The sequence below is a fragment of the Rattus norvegicus genome, chromosome 1, assembly GCF_021556685.1.
Source record: "Rattus norvegicus strain SHRSP/BbbUtx chromosome 1, alternate assembly SHRSP_T2T, whole genome shotgun sequence".
Taxonomy (NCBI): domain Eukaryota; kingdom Metazoa; phylum Chordata; class Mammalia; order Rodentia; family Muridae; genus Rattus; species Rattus norvegicus.
The window spans coordinates 227,236,751-227,252,819 of NC_141534.1; the positions used below are offsets into that span (position 1 = coordinate 227,236,751).

A 16,069-nucleotide genomic window follows, 5' to 3' on the forward strand; every position below is an offset into this window, starting at 1 on the left:
TACAGCTATATTGTGAAACCTACCTCTCTTTGTGCATGAGAAAACTATTTAATAGCTTGTCTCTTTTTAAGTGTTTGTTCACAAAGACCAGAGGCCATGGAAAGTGTTAATTAAGCCTGTTCTTTCCTTCTCACCTCCATATTCTAGGCAAGGAGATATTGGAGTTCGAAGATGAGAAAGTAGTTCCCACGAAAGGGCCAGAGCAAACAAAATTAGAATACAAGGAAGAAAAACAGGCAGGGAAAAGTGAAGACCACCAGGTACTGGCTGTAGATTACATACTTGTAAACCATGAAAACGATTCACCACTGAAGCCAGAGGCCAGGGAAGCAAGAGAAAACAGAGCCGAATCGGAGCAATTCTCCATAGGTTCCGAAGAAAGGGAGCTACCAGAAACTCAGCAAGCAGGCATCCCAGACACGTGTCAGCCTGAGTCTTTAAATGATGTCAAAGTTCATTCTGCAGAGAGAATGTCTTCCAACCACAAGAACACATCTCTTGAAAACCCTGTACAAGACCAGAGTTGGATGGTCTTGAGCCATAGTGAGGTTGGTGATCCACCTGCAGAAACCAGGGACTCGGGAGCTGGGTCTCCGGGTAGAACTGTGGAGCCATTCTTGAGTCTCAGTTTGGACAAGGGCCCCCAGTCCCAGGTTCTGGAAAGAAAAAAGCCTCTAGATTCTTTGGCACTAGGGGAAGTTGCTGCTTTGAGCAGCCAATCAAGGAAGAGCAAGAGACAAGGTCAAGCTGGTCTAGATGCAGTTCCAACCCAGGCTGCCACCCATGACAATGAATGGGAAATGCTTTCGCCACAGTTCTCCCAGAAAAACAGGAACCCTCCACAGGAAATGCAAGAAGAGACACGGGTCCCCGAGCCTGGACCCAGAAAGCCAAGACCAAAAGGGTAAGAAAAACACTAGATTTGTTTTTTTTTTACAAAATAATATTTTGTCTAGAAACCAGAGAACATGAGAGGCTTTGGAAGCCTGAGGATATCAGGGACAGGAAATCTTTTCTGACATTTATAAGAGGTCATCAGCAAAAGCAATCGGCAGAGAAGTATCAGAAAAAGGATGGATTGCAGCCAGTCTGCACCCACCCGGCTGATGTCAGTCCCTATGGGCCAGGCAGGTAGAACTGGAGTAGCTGGTATCGGTATCTCTCCAGGACCTACTATGTGCAGGGCAGCATGCACTCATCAGCTCACATGATCCTTACATGCTGGGCACTGGGGGAGAAGGATAGACTAAGGGAGGAAGAACCTGAGGCTTCTGGGTGTTTCTGTAATTGTCTTAGATTCGTCTTAAATGAACAGAGTGAATGTTCGGGGCTTCCATGCTTCCTAAAGCCAAGGGCTTTCTCGTTGGCATACTGACATACTGGCATACAACTGTTTGTACAGAAAACTATTCTTCAGCTTCATAGAAACACCTGGCTTTTAGCTACGACTGTCAGGGAACTCTAAGTGGGCTCAAAATCAGGGTATAACACTCCTGCCCTACTTAGCTGAGAGTTGTCAATCAGTTACCAAAACAGTGACGCCACCATTCACTCACCCAGTGTAGGATTGTTAAGGATATTTTTTTCCTGTGACCCATTCATGAAAACCAAGGGGCAAGAAGCAAGAAACAGAATGTCGTTGCTGCCCTCGAGTATTGAGGTCTGCTGATAATATTTAAGATATTCCTTTCTTTCACTTGCCCTTAAAAATAGTGAAAAGGAAGTTAAGTAGAAAGGAAGATATCTTTTTGCATTAAAATGTAGTGCGATATGCACCATCCTATGCATGTGTTATGCCCCCCATAACCTACTTAATGAAATTAAAAGATTGTTTAACTGTAGTATAGAAAAGATTCCTCCTGCTTCCTACTCAGTTTTGGAGCATAAAGGACAATGTATAGCATAGGTACTGTGAAGCAAGGTATTTGGGTCCTTGCCTAGTTCTCCCCTGACCATTGACTTATTTAAAGACTAAACCTTAAGCTTAAGTTCCCTCATCTATAAAATCAGTGGGCTAGGCCAGGTGACTTCAAGCCTTCCACTACAGAATTAAATCCTAGGAACTTAATTTGTATAGGAACAGAGTGTGTCCAAAAAAGGTTTCCTTACTCACAAGTAGCACTTCCTGTTGAAATTAACAGAGAACAGAAATACTAGGAGGACAGCGTTGAAGGTTTTCAGGAAAGCCACAAGGACTTTTAACATTGAGGCACTTCAGTTGGCCTAATTTTCTCTTTCCTGTCAAGCTTCTTTCTTCTATCGAGGCCCCAGATCAGCTAACGGAAGAGGGCAGCTAATGGACCCTAGTGCCGCTTCTGCTCCAGTGCCTTACCCCTCCCTTCAGCCTCTGAAGTAGAACGATGCTGCTTGCCACTGTTGCTCCCTATATGTAATTTACTCTGAACACATTTGAAATATTCTCCCTGCAAGGTTTTGAGCAAATATGGTTGTGTATAGTAAGGTAGGAGGTACATCTTAGTATTGAGCCCCTTTTTTTGCACACCTGAGACCCTGGGTTCGATCCCCAATACCAAAAAGTAATACAAAACAAAGCAAAAGGCCCACAGTGGTTGTCTAGATGGGGGCCCAAGACCAGAAACTTCTGAGCATTTGTCAAAAACCTCACCTCCCTCTGGAATCAGGAATTAGGGATAAGGTCCAGACGGTCACCTTCAGGATTTCTTTGGTGTGATTCAGCTACGTACTTATGGTTGAGAACTATTATTTGGAATCACATTTCTAGGCGTGAAGATGTTTAGTATCTAGCTAAAGAGTGGGTCGTGGTCAGAAGTGCAGCTAACAGTGACCAATGTTGGCACCTAGGCACAGCACATAGAGCCTTGGTTTGTGTGCTGACTGGTTTTCTGCCAAGAGACACATGCTAAAGTCACACTGGGAGACCCAATCTCAATTGAGAATATTCCCCACTAGATTGACCTGTGTGCAAACCTATGATACATTTTTTTAAGATTTATTTATTTTTATGTGCATTGATGTTTTGCCTACATGTATGTCTATACGAAGTTGCCAGATCCTCTGGAACAAGAGTTACAGACAGTTGGGAGCTACCATGCGGGTGCCAAGTTGTGAGAAGCCATATAGGTGCCAAGAATTGGACTCAGGACCTCTGGAAGAGCAACCAGTGCTCTTAACTGCTGAGCCATCTCTCCAGCCCGTGACACATTTTCTTGATTGATAGCTGATAGGTGAGGGCAAAAACTATTATGGGTGGTACCACCCTTGAGTTGGTGGTCTAGGTGCTGTATGAAAGCAAGCTGAGCAAGCGACAAGACAAAGGCGGGAAGCAGCATTCCTGGATAACTCTGTACCAGCTCCTGACTCAGGTTCAAGTCCCTGCCTTGGCATCCCTCAGTGCAAAGCATCACTGTGGAAGTATAAAATCAGTAAGTCCTTTCTTCCCCAAGTTCATTTTCATGATGGTATATTTTTCACAGCAACTAAAACCCTACCTATGGCACTTGCCAATGGTGGCAGTACGCGCTATCAGAGACTTAGACTAGGCCAAGCAGAGGATCAAATACCAGTTCCCAGAGGCATGACAGACAGTGGCAGGAGAGCCTGATCCCTTCTATGTAGTTGTGGAATAAGTGCATCTGAAGAATATTCACAGCATATAAATCTCCCTCCCTAACTCCCCTCCTTCCACCATCTCTTTGTACTAAGAATTGAGCCCAGATCTTGATGAATGCCAAGTAAGAGCTCTGGCACTGGGACTTCCTGGCCCTCTCGGAAAATAGAGAGAATGATCAGAGGGACAGCATGTAAACTTGGGGACAACAAGAGCTGGGCTGGTGACTTACAGGGCAAAGGGGCTTACTACTAAGCCCAACTACCTAAATTTGGTACAAGGATAATGCCAAGGTACAAGGATGTACCTTTGATTGTACAAGGAGAGAGCCAAGTCCTGAAAGTTGTCTTTAAACACACACACACACACACACACACACACACAAACACAGACACACACACACACACTAACATAAGAACAACACATAGATACAAAAAATGTAAAGAAAAAAGAAAGTGATGTTATTAAATTCGTGTCAATATTTACTAGAGAAACAGAGCACCTACTCAAAAAAAATAAAAAAAATAAAAACCTCCCCAATCTAATGAGCTAGAGAGATAGTTCAGTAGTTAAGAGCACTTGTTGCTCTTGCAGAAGACCTAGGTTCAATTCTAAGCATCCACATGGTGCCTTATAGCAATCTGTAATATCAGTTCTAGGCTATCCAGTAGGCATGTATACAGTACACATACTGCATACAGACAAAACATTCATACTCAAAATAAAAAATAAACAAACAAACCAGTTCACCCACCATCACAACTATATAAAACTATTGTGTTTGATTTGCAAATATATTGACTTTCAGAGGTGTATGAAGTGATCAGAGGAGATCATTCCCAAAAATACTGAGGAAAAATGGCAATTTGTGTAATCTTTCGGAGACAGATGCATGCAGAAGAAGGCGATGGTAGGAAGAGGAGGAGAAGGGAGACAGATTTCCTCTTGTCATGCACGTCTCTGGATCACTCAGGAGTAGCTGGCCTTTGGATTTGTTTCTTTCTAAGAAGGGAGGCATTCAGTGCTCCCTAAAACACAGATGATGTTTAAATGCAGCATGTTTCATCTGCTTCTCTCTTCACTCTGTCCTTTTAAATTACCTTTCTTCTTGCCTCATAAAACTGTGCTTGGAGAAGAACTCATCTTTTCCCATCTGAGTGTCGTTGTTAGACCTTTCATGAGCCCTTCAGAACCAGGCTTCTTGGGTGTTAATACATGTTTTCTCTCTTTTAAAAATTACTTATGTCATTACTTCTTAATTATGTACTTGTGTACTTGTGAGTGTGGGGTACCTACAGGGGCCAGAGGCATCAAATCCCCTGAAGTGCAGTTATGGACAGTTATTTTCATCCTCTGGAGGAACCATACCTATAACCCATCACTCCAGTCCCTACACTGGTTCTCACTACTTACATGGATGTCAAGAGTGAAAAAAATAGACTCTCTTGGTGTTGGATAGTGGGGCTACAGAGGATCCTGACTCCTTGGTAGTAATAACTAAATATCCTCTGAATCACAATTTCCCTCCCTCTTTCCTCTCCCTCCCCATGTCCTCATTTTTCCTCATCTTTCTCCCTGCTCTCACCATTTTGGAACCTGCCCACCCCCCAATCTGTGTCGCCCAGGCCAGCCGTATGAGAGCAGACGTTATGTAATGAGTGAGTACAAATTAACACGAATGTCATTTTCTTTTAGTCTACCCAGATGTGATTTGAGACAAGCCTTGCTGGTCCTGTTTCCTGCCTTGATGGAGTTATCTGAATGAATAGACTGCTGATGTCATTTTTAAAAAACTGAGGAAATGGTACAGTTTAGACTTAACTCTCATGTCTAGCCCTGTGCTTGTCGCTAAGGCTGTGCCACTGACGGCATATTTTCTCTGAATTTCTGGTAGTTTGACACATTTATTTTGGTCCCCCCATTACCCACTGACAGTCACCAAAGACTCAAGAGTTAGTGTTCTGAGAGAGATTGAAAGTGGCTGAGTCAGCTCTTGCTCTCTCCTGACATCTCAGTCTTACCACCCTGCTCCCCACCCCCCAGCTTCTTCAGCAGGAACACAGATTTCTCATCACAGCAGAAATGGTTCTTTCCGTTTCGGTGGCTGCTTCCTGCTGAGGCTGTGTGTGGTTCTAACTCAAGGGGGCCCGAGGTCAGAAGGAAACCAAAGCCCTTCGGTGTTCGCATCAATTTTCCAAATGTTTGTAGATGGGGTGTTTTGTGCTCAGGTACTTTACCAGAGACAGCTCTTGTGCCAAAATGAGGTGGTTTCTCATGGCTGCTCTGAGGCAGGGGCAGCAGGGAAGAGCCCATCTGTGCTCCTAGCTTCTAGCCTGTGTGAGAGTCCAAAGTGTGCCCCTGGCTGAGTTTGAGTGGCAGGGTGAGTGGCAGGGCTGCCTTCACAAGAAAAGCTGACGGAAAATGATGGTGTTGAAGACAATGAGACAACCTGGCTTTCTTTCTAAATTACATTTGTGTTTGTCTCTGCCTGCCGGTCTGTCGGTGTTTGCACCCCACTCATGCACACCACTATGTAAGGTGCACCATTTTGGGGAGTTGATTCCTTCCACCATTCGGGCTCTGGGGTTTGAACTCAGGTTGGTTTATTTGGCAACAAGCTCTGTTACCCACTGAGCCATCACATCAGCCCCAACATTATGGCTTTCTAAAGCAGGATGTCTTGGTATTTTAGGACACAGCCCAAAAGATATCCTTTCAAATTAGAATAATTTGAGGGAGATTTAATTCAGTCACATTTCTGAAGCTGGTGGCAGAGTGTGAGGGAGCCCATGGTGAATAGCTCCATGGTCCAGGTGAGGGAAGTGGCAGCCAGAACCCAGGAGAATTTAGGGCAGAGAGAGAAGTGAGAAGAAGGGTAACTATCTGAGGGAGTTCAGCCAGTCTGAGTGGTGCCCACAGGTTACTGAGGGTCGGGGACTGGGCCAGATAGGTTCTTGGCCTCTTTTCTAAAAAAATTAAAACAAGACTTTATATAGAGTTAAAAACAAGGTGACTTCATGGTAGCAGTATTGGTTAGAAAGGAGAACACTGCCTCAGGCAACACCAATGAGAGCTCCCAGGGGCCCCAGGTGTGTAGCCTGGGGTCTCTTCTATGAGATCGAAAGGAAGGAAAGTTCTCCATTTTGATTAATAGATTTGGTTATATATTTATCCTTTCTATTGGACATGCCTCTTCCTATAATGCATCTGATTTAAATCTATGTGCACCCAATTACCCACAGTTGTAAAATGGTAAATAGGGGGCTCTCCCTAAAGCTTTACTTGATGAACACAGTTTGTCTTACTGCACAGGTTTGGGCTGTAGCTACAATGAGGATCTATCACTCCTACTTTTCATGTCTGGATACATTGGAACTATGTATGCATGTGAATAGACTATCTAAATTTGATTGTTATTAGGGTTAGAGGTGGCAGTACATGCAGCTGATGTAAGTGGAGGGGATCGGTGTGTTTCTGTTGTTGCTATACATACTGTTCAGTGAGGAGTGTGACTTAGCCACTGTTCCATTGCTGTGAAGAGAAACTATGACTAAGGCAATTTATAAAATAGAGCATGTATTTGAGGGATTGCTTAAAATTTCAGAGGGTGAGTTCATGACCATCATGGTGGGGAGCTTGGCAGCAGGCAGGAGGGCACTGGAGGAATGACTGAGAGCTTATATATGATCCAAAAGCAGCAGACAGAGAAAGAGAGAAAGAGATATAGAGATAAACAGGCAGACAGACAGAGACAGAGAGACAGAGAGAGACAGGGACAGAGAGACAGAGAGACACACAGAGAGAGAGACAGAGACAGAGAAAGAAACAGAGAGAGATACAGAGAGAGATACAGAAACAGAGACAGAAACAGAATGACAGCAAGTGCTATCTGGGACAGTATAGGCTTTTGAAATCTCAAAGCCTACTCCCTGACACACTTCCTCCAATAAGGTCATGCCTCCTAATCCTCCCTAAGCAGTACCACCAATCCCTGAGCAAGTGCTCAAATATATGAGCCTATGGGGGCCATTCTTATTAAACATCCATAGAGTATGTGTACATAGTCTGTGTAGGTGTAGAAAAGATGCTGCTTTGTTGTGTGTGCATGATGTGTATGAGAGAGAGAGAGAGAGAGAGAGAGAGAGAGAGAGAGAGAGAGAGAGAGGATCCCATCAGAGCCTCCATTGATCAAAAGAAAGAAAGAGTGTGAGAGAACCATCAGGAGCAGGTTAGGAAAGAAAAAGAGCTAAAGAGGTAAACAGATGGTAGTGTACACGGTTGTCCGAAGTGGAAAGCAGTGGCCTCAGCCTCTGAAAAGAAAAGCACAGGATCAGTGAACTCTTCTCTGATGCCTTATGGAATCTATTCCCAGGATCTCTGGGAGTCCTTTTGAAACAAAGGCCATCAAAACCACTCCAGGATTAGAGAATTTAAAAACTATTGACCCCAAATCAGCAATGATTTTTGCTCCTTCTATTTTTTGTTTGTCTGTTTTTTGTTTTTGTTTTTGATATAGGGTCTCCTGTGTAGTCCTGGATGTCCTGAAACCCCCCTTTGTAGAGCAGGCTAGCATCAAATTTACAGAAACCTGCCTGCCTCAGCCTCCCGAGTGCTGGGATTAAAGGCATGAACCACTGCCCTGATTTTGCCACATCTATTTGCTGATGTCTGGAGACATGTTGATTGACATGAGTAGAGGTGAAGAATTCCATGCTATCCTACATCACCACAGCCCCGGATACAAAGTGGAGAGCATATTCAGTCCTACCCAGTTGCTTTCTTTCTTCCTCTTCTTTCCCATCTGAAGAGAGCTCCCATTCTTTTGTTTCATTGACTTTATTTCTGTCTCCCTCTGTGAGACTGTAACTTTCAAGAAAGCATAAATCTGGTTTGTCTTATGAAGCATAATACCCATGATGCTTAGAGTAGGGCCTGCCAAATATTAAGTGCCTTGCAAGTTTGCCTGATTGAACAAAAAACAAATAAACAACAACAACAACGACGACAAAACCCATTTGTCCAACATAATTATTCCCACCCCCTCTTTCTTTCTCTTCCTGAGACAAGGTCTTATTACACAGCATGGCTAGCCTACAACTTGTAACACAGAACAAGCTGGCCTTGAACTTGACAGATCCTCCTGCCTGTGCCTCCTGAGTGCAGGGATTAAAAGGATAGACCACCATGAACAACTATCATAATGTGCTTTTAATGACGCTATGGAAAATTCAAATGTTTTTAACTCCCTTTGCTGAAAGGAGTGCACCACACTTAGTTTGTGAGTAATATGCACCTTTCTGTTATAAAGTCAAAAAGAAAATCCTTTCTCTTGTCATTTGAGACCAAAATTACTTATTTCCTGATGGTCTTCCAAGGATTTTAGAGCCCTTTAGCTTTCTTAAAGTGTCTTTATTCATTTCATTGAACCTCATTGAGAAACATGCCTGATCAGGGCTTTCCCTGGTCACTTCTGGTCATCTGTTGTCTACTTCGTGGCTCTTACAATCTCTTCAGTCTAGGTGCCCTTTTCTGTGTTGGAAAAGAACAGTCTACTTATTCATCATTTATACTCTCAACTCAAGCAGCGTTGAAATTACATAATCTTCAAAGACACTGAAAAGTAGCAATTAGGTCCTGAGAAAATCATGTCAGCTCTACTGGAGAAAGTGATGTCTACTGTGTCCTTATTGCTAATACAATAACCAGGATGCTACTCACTGTATTTAAGTAGTGATTTGTTAAAAAAAATAAATAAATTAGTTGACTGCCTCCATATAAGAACAAGTTAATACCTTTGCTCAAGAACTAATGCTGAGTGGGGACTACTTCATCTTGGTGTAGCCTGGGTACCCAGGTACAGCCTACAAGACGGAAGGAAGCGTTGTTAGCAGCAAAGGCCTGCATCTCCTTTTAATGAAGCATCGCTAAACAATGTCAAAGTATTGATGATTAGCCTCATGGCATAAAGATTTTAAAAAATTTTAAATTGGTGTGTGTGTGTGTGTGTGTGTGTGTGTGTGTGTGTGTGTGTGTGTGTGTGAACATTTTTATGTGATTACAGGTGCTAGCAGAAGCCAGAAGAGGGTGTAAGACTCCCAGGAGCTGGAGTTACCCGACAGCTGTGACGCTCCTACGTTGGGTGCTAGGAAGTGAACTGTTCTGAAGGAGCAGCAAGTGTTCTTAACTTCTGAGCCCCCACTGGCAAGAATGTAGTTAGTCTCCATAGCAACTTCTGAGTTCTAGAACAGATATGGTTGAAAACAGTTCTCAGCCTTCACTCAAAACACATTCCCCGGGCGTCATAGCCTTCTCTCGCTTGATACTGTACGGCTCATCCTGACTCAGAGCATCCACTTCTGTCACTAGAAGTGACCTTGGAATCACAGTGCTGCCACCACTGAATAAGTCACTCGAGAAGTGTTTTTCCTAACTACTAACAATTCTGATGACTTTGTTTGTTTGTCTTCTTTTGTTTTGAGGCAGTCTCACATGGAATTCTGGATAGTCCGAAGCTGGATTTGTAGCCCAGGCTGGCCTCGAACTCATAGAAATCTGCTTGCCTCTGTCTCCCAAGTGCTAAGGGTAAGGTATGTGCCACCGTGCCTGGAAATTCTAATGAATTTTGTAGACTTTTAGTTAAGTAAAGATCTAAAAATGTGTCCCTATTTTCCTTTCCTTGTTGTCCCTCCCCAAAGCCACGAGGAAGATACTTTGTCTTCGGTCAAGAAGAAGCTGATACCTTTTAAGTGGCACCACATTCTACTGACTAATTTAATTTTTTTATGTTGGTATTACAATAGTTAGAGATGACCCCAAACTGTCCCATATCTCTATTCTAACACAGTCCCCACTGCTTCCACCACAAAAGAAAATTGTATAACACATAGTATTTCTCATTATTTTTCAAGTTGATTTTTATGATTATTAATATATTTTGTAATTGTTGGCACAATGCTCCAGGAGGGAGTGCCTTAGCAGGCTTATCCTGAGGTACTAGCCATATGACAATGGGTCTAGTATGAAATAAAACTTATTTGGGGCATGAAGAGGGGGAGAAAGGAGTGTGGGGATAAAAGGGGGCAGAGAGAGGAAGAAAGGAAAGAAGGGAAGAGGCCAGCCAGGAACACATGAAGAGAGAAGGAAAGGGAGAAAGAGGAGAGAGAGAGAGAGAGAGAGAGAGAGAGAGAGAGAGAGAGAGAGAGAGAGAGAGAGAGAGAAATAGAGACAGGCAGAGACAGAGAGAAACGGAGACAGAGACCAAACAGTCACTTTATAGCAAGCAGGCTGTACCTGGCCATTGCTTGGTAACTGTTGGGCTGAGCCTAGACCACCCATGTTTTGTTTATCTGGTAATATAAATTGATATTCATAACTAAAGCCTACAGCTTTACAAAAGCTTTGAGGTTTTAAAACTCATTATCTTATTTATGTATATGTGTGTGCCTGTGTCTGTATGAGTATATGTGTACCACTTGCATGCTGGTACCCAGGAGGCTACAAGGGTGTCAGATGCCACGGAACTGAAGTTCCAGATGGTTGTCCGTCACCTGGTGTGGATGCTAGGAAATGAACCTGGGTCCTCTGCAAGAACAGTAAGCATACTTAATCACAGTGCAATCTTCCCAGCCCTCAGATTTTAGGCATGGTGATTCACGGCTGTAATCCCACAGCTAGGAGAAGACAGGAAGACCACCATTAGTTTGAGACCAGTCTCAACCTAGCAAGACCCTTTTCCAATCAATCAATCAATCAATCAATCAATCAATCAATAAACATTGGGCTGAAACTTATTATGTTCCTATCTGTTATGTAAATACCCTTTGATATTTTAACTGATTACATCATTATTTCAGATGACATTTTTATTCTGCTATTTATGTGTATTTGTTTATTCACTTACTCATTGAATCATTCATTCATTTGGAGAGGGTCTCATGTATAACAGGCTGACTTGACAACTGCTATTGTGCTAAAGATGACCTTGGCATTCTGCTCCTCCTGCTTCCACCTGAACGCTGGGATTATAGGCATGTGTCGCCATGCCTGGTTTATTAATATTGAATCCGAAACTGCTGTACACATGAGACAAATGCTTTACCAGCTGAATAACACCCCTAGTCCCTACCGACAATTTTAGAATTAATAGTAGTGAACATTTGCTGCAAAGTTATTTCAAAGCAGCCCCACTGGATAGGTTTTCTTACAGTTTGGAAATAGCATTATTATTGTTATCTTTTGTGAGCTGGAAGGCTGAGGTAGCATGCTGTTTGGTCTCCTGCAAACTTGCTAGTGAGTGAGGTTAGATCCAAACTCCAATCTTTGTTTGCAGCATATTCAATCCACCATGCACCTTCGAGTTAAAGCTGTGTGAATCTTGGATGGGCATCCTGGCTTTTCTAGAACTTTCTGTTTTTTTTTTTTTCTAGAACTCTGTCTTTATGCTTTTTATGGTCCTCTGTATTATCAGAAGAATTGTTCATTAAGTGCTCAACTGCTGTCTTTTGTAGATACTCTGCAGAGCTAGTGTGTGTGCGTGTGTGTGTGTGTGTGTGTGTGTGTGTGTGTGTGTGTGAGTGTGTGTGTGTGTTTAAAAAGGTTTCTAGGAATCGAATCTCTTTCAAACTTGGGTGTTGAAGAAACTCAAATCCAACCTTATTCAGAGAAAGGAGTGGCTGCAGTTTTCGTAAAAATGACATAAAAATCAAGGGGGAGGGTGTTGTGACTCCATAACCCCGTGGGAGTATTTTATATTCCCAAATGCTGCTCTGCCTGGCTTCAGCTCCAGCCCCAGCCACAGCAGGCTGGTGCACTAGGAGATCTAGGAGGCAGGTGATCAGCCTTATTTAGATGTGCCAGCGATCACGTGACCAGAAAATGGAGGCGAATCTGTACTTGCTGTTAACTGCTCCAGAAGGGAGATGCTGAAGAGTCAGAATCGCGCATCCTTCTGTCCCTCCCGCTAGCAAGTCTCCTGTCATCCTTAGAAGGTAGGTGGGTCCTGGTCAGACTTTAGGAAGATTTGGCCGGGGCGAGGAGAGATTGAAATGGAGACTGTCCTTCTTGAAACCTGTCTACTGCCGCTGGGAAGTTGAAGGAGGGAGGAGGGGGCAAGAGGAAGCTGGATTCTGCCTGGCCCCTCACCCCTGACACCGGACTGCTGCGTGCAATTCATTCTGACCAGCTCAGAACCAAGAGGCAGGCAAGCTTTCGCTTTCTCGCCCCCTTCCCGGCTGCAGACAATTATCTAACACACCTCTGCATCGCCATAATCAATTTTTATTCTTTTATGTCTAGGATAAATATGTAGACAAAAAAATTAGAGGAAGCGACCCTGTTAAAACTGTTGGGACTGTTGAGGGAGGATTACTGGACCGTCTGGATGTTTGGTGGGCAGGCTGCTGTAGTAGCAAGGAGTTCACATTTTATGTTTCCAAAAGTTATCGAAGCTAGTCTAAGAACACCCACTTCTCAATATTTCTCTGATAAATCTTAGAACATTTACAACCTACCTGATTTCTAAGCTAGAGAAATAGGTCACCCTCAAAAATGGGCTTCTGCTGTTCACATTGTCCTATCAAAATCCAGAGACAGAAGCCCTATTTTATGTATGAGATGTCAGTATTTCGCTGAAAAAGTAAATTTGTGTAAGTGATTAAAGATAAAGCGCCCCTGCCCACTTTAGATAAGAACATTTGATTTCTACCTGGCAGAGGTGATGGGAGGCAGATTCCTCCCTGGAAAGAGAGCGCTGGCCGTGCTTTAAGGGAGAGGGGCATTTTTTTCATCAATTGCCTGCCTCTCTGCAGATTAGTCACAAATAACTGACTCGGGGAGCAGTTTTTAGACCCACTTCCAACCAGAAAGAGTGGGAGCCCTAGCCCTAGCTCCATCCACCCCAACCCCCACATAGCCTACCCAGTCCCAGCCCAGCCCAGCCCCAACCCTAACCCCAACCCTGCTCAGCCTCGCCTTGTCTCCCCAGCTTAGACCTCCAAGGCTCTAGCATCATCCCCAGCGCTACCCCATTCCCCCTCCTCAGCTGCTCCCCAGTCTCCCTGGAAGGAAGATGGGAGCTGCTTCTGAATAAGCCATTTCAAACTCTTCATTTGGACAAAGTTTTCTTGGCATTATAATTGGTAATATGCCCAGAACATAAAAATCTAGGATGATTAAACTTAAAGAAACAGTAAGGAAAATAGACTGTGGAATATCTGTTAATTGTTGAGAAATTTTATATCTGCTCACCACAAGAACAAAATAACAAAAAAAAAAAGCCCACTACTCTTTTAAATATCTCTATTGACAAATTAAACTCTCATAGAATAGTAAAAAGCTGTATTACAATGGCTTGGACCTCCTTGCCCTTTACTCAAAGGAAATAAAAGAAGATAAGATTGTTGATTTTCTGAGGCCAGCGACACCCAAAGATTCCCACAGAGATACCGCTGTGTAATGCAAAAGTGGCTTCTAGATCCTAAACAAAGCCCTAAGCCCCAGGTCTTCCCGTTAGCCAGACGCTGGGTTAACTTTCCCATGGGCTGGTCTCTTCTGTGCATCAGGGAGTGAATTTCTGTTTTCATTCCATTTAGTTTTTCAATTTTCAGTGGCTTGGGGCTTTTAGCAAAGTTTAGCCCATATATTTAAATTTCTCAGTGCTTGGAAAAAGCCAAACACCTTCCACACTTCTTGGCTCAGGAGAAAGGTGGCACTTCCTAATTAGTTTACAGCCTTTGCACTTACCTTTAGGGAATGAACAGCACAGGTATATTTATTTCGAACAGAATGTTTCCCTAAGGGCTGCATGTGAGCGAAGGCTAAATGGGATTCACACTCTTCCTTCACCAACCTGGGGAGGAGGAAGTGAAACCACTGACTTGCCAAGGACCGAATGAAGGCAGTTCAGTAAGAGGGACAGCTGGGGGACTCTGGGTGCTTCCAGGTAAGAGACTGGGCTGCTCCAGTTCCTTCGTGGTAGAGGACAAGAACAGGGTTCGTTGGGGAGGAGGGAGAGTTGGGGATAGGGTAGAGTTGGGAATGAGGGAGAGTTGGGGATAGGGTAGAGTTGGGAATGAGGGAGAGTTGGGGGTAGGGTAGAGTTGGGAATGAGGGAGAGTTGGGGGTAGGGTAGAGTTGGGAATGAGGGAGAGTTGGGGGTAGGGTAGAGTTGGGAATGAGGGAGAGTTGGGGGTAGGATAGAGTTGGCAGGTTGGGGGGAAAGTTTATGGTGGAAAGAATTCCATAATCCAAGCATAGTCAAGAGAGTCTTCAGGAACATGGAAGGCTAAGAGAATTTGATTGTGCATGGAGAGTTGATCAATTAGGGAGCTAGGAGAAAACTGACTAAATGGCTGAGTCCTGAGATTTGAACAAAATCCCTTTGAACTAAATGTATTATGTTGGCTTGGAAAGCCAATGGTGGTTGTTGTTGTTGTTGTTTGAGTTAGAACTGCCTCGATAGATAATGTGGGAACAGTGAAGTCAATATGGCAGCAGGTGGAAATCTAACTGTACATTAATGGACTGGACCTGAGCCTGGGGTCAGGAGGAGGGAGGCAGTTTCAGAGCCACGGAAAGGAAGAAAGCTGTAGGGCGTGGAAATGGAAGACAGTGAGGACCCATGGGATGCTCAGGGACTTGTCAAGCTTGAGGTTGGATGTTGGGGTCATAAAACACGCAAAGAATAAGGAGAGGGCCGCCGAAGTCAGATAGAACCCAAAAGCAACTGTCTTCACATGGGAAAATGCTTCTAACTGCTTAGGGTCGTGGTCAGTCTCTCAGCTGACAATGTGACCATGAAAGAACAGTCTATTTTGTAGCATAAACCCATGTTCAGGGGATAATAAAGAAGGAATTCATAAATTGAGAGTTACTTCTCCAGCTCAGGGTGCAGTGGATAGCAGGATGGTATTGTTGACTCAATGCCATTCTAAGACGGTGTTCTTATCTGAACCTTTATGGGGCTCACACGGGTCAGGTGGTTTTACTGCAACTGAGAAGAATGTAGGGCTTGAGAGCATGCAGTAAGATGGGGGTGGGGTGGGGTGGCAGACCAGTGCCTGGAATTACTCTGGGCTCTTCATCGGACATCTGTTGATTCATCATGACCGAGTTTGCTGCTCTGCTGAGTTCCTTAATATAAGCAAGGTTAAGAAAGTGCAACTCTCCTCTTCAGAGCAGGATCACTCCAACTCGGGCAGCGGCACCAGCTGAAAATGAACATCCAGGTCTGTCGTCAGCCTCCATGGCCCCAAAGTGCACCTTGGTCTTTATAAGCTTCCTGCAGACTCCTGTGTATACTGTGGTGTGATAGTAGGGAAGGGTATGAAGAACAAGGGGAGATTTTCCTTTGGTTATTCCGTCCTGGGCAGTGACTGTGTGACTCATCTATAACCAGCTGGAACCCAGGATAGACCAAACGCCACCCATGACAAGCTCTAGAGAGTGACTCATAGGTTGTAACAGCAGAGTGAGTCTTGACAG

At 43.9% G+C, this 16,069-nt stretch overlaps 1 protein-coding gene across 16 annotated transcripts in view; it reads left to right on the forward strand.

The window, feature by feature from the left end:
* The window catches only part of Prune2 (prune homolog 2 with BCH domain), a 271,622-nt gene that overhangs the window by 176,786 nt on the left and 78,767 nt on the right, over nucleotides 1-16,069 (forward strand). For all 16 annotated transcript variants that reach the window (NM_001419567.2, XM_087549667.1, XM_087549653.1 and 13 more), the window contains 1 exon segment: nucleotides 148-904. In NM_001419567.2, coding sequence (NP_001406496.1) covers nucleotides 148-904 — 757 coding nt within the window.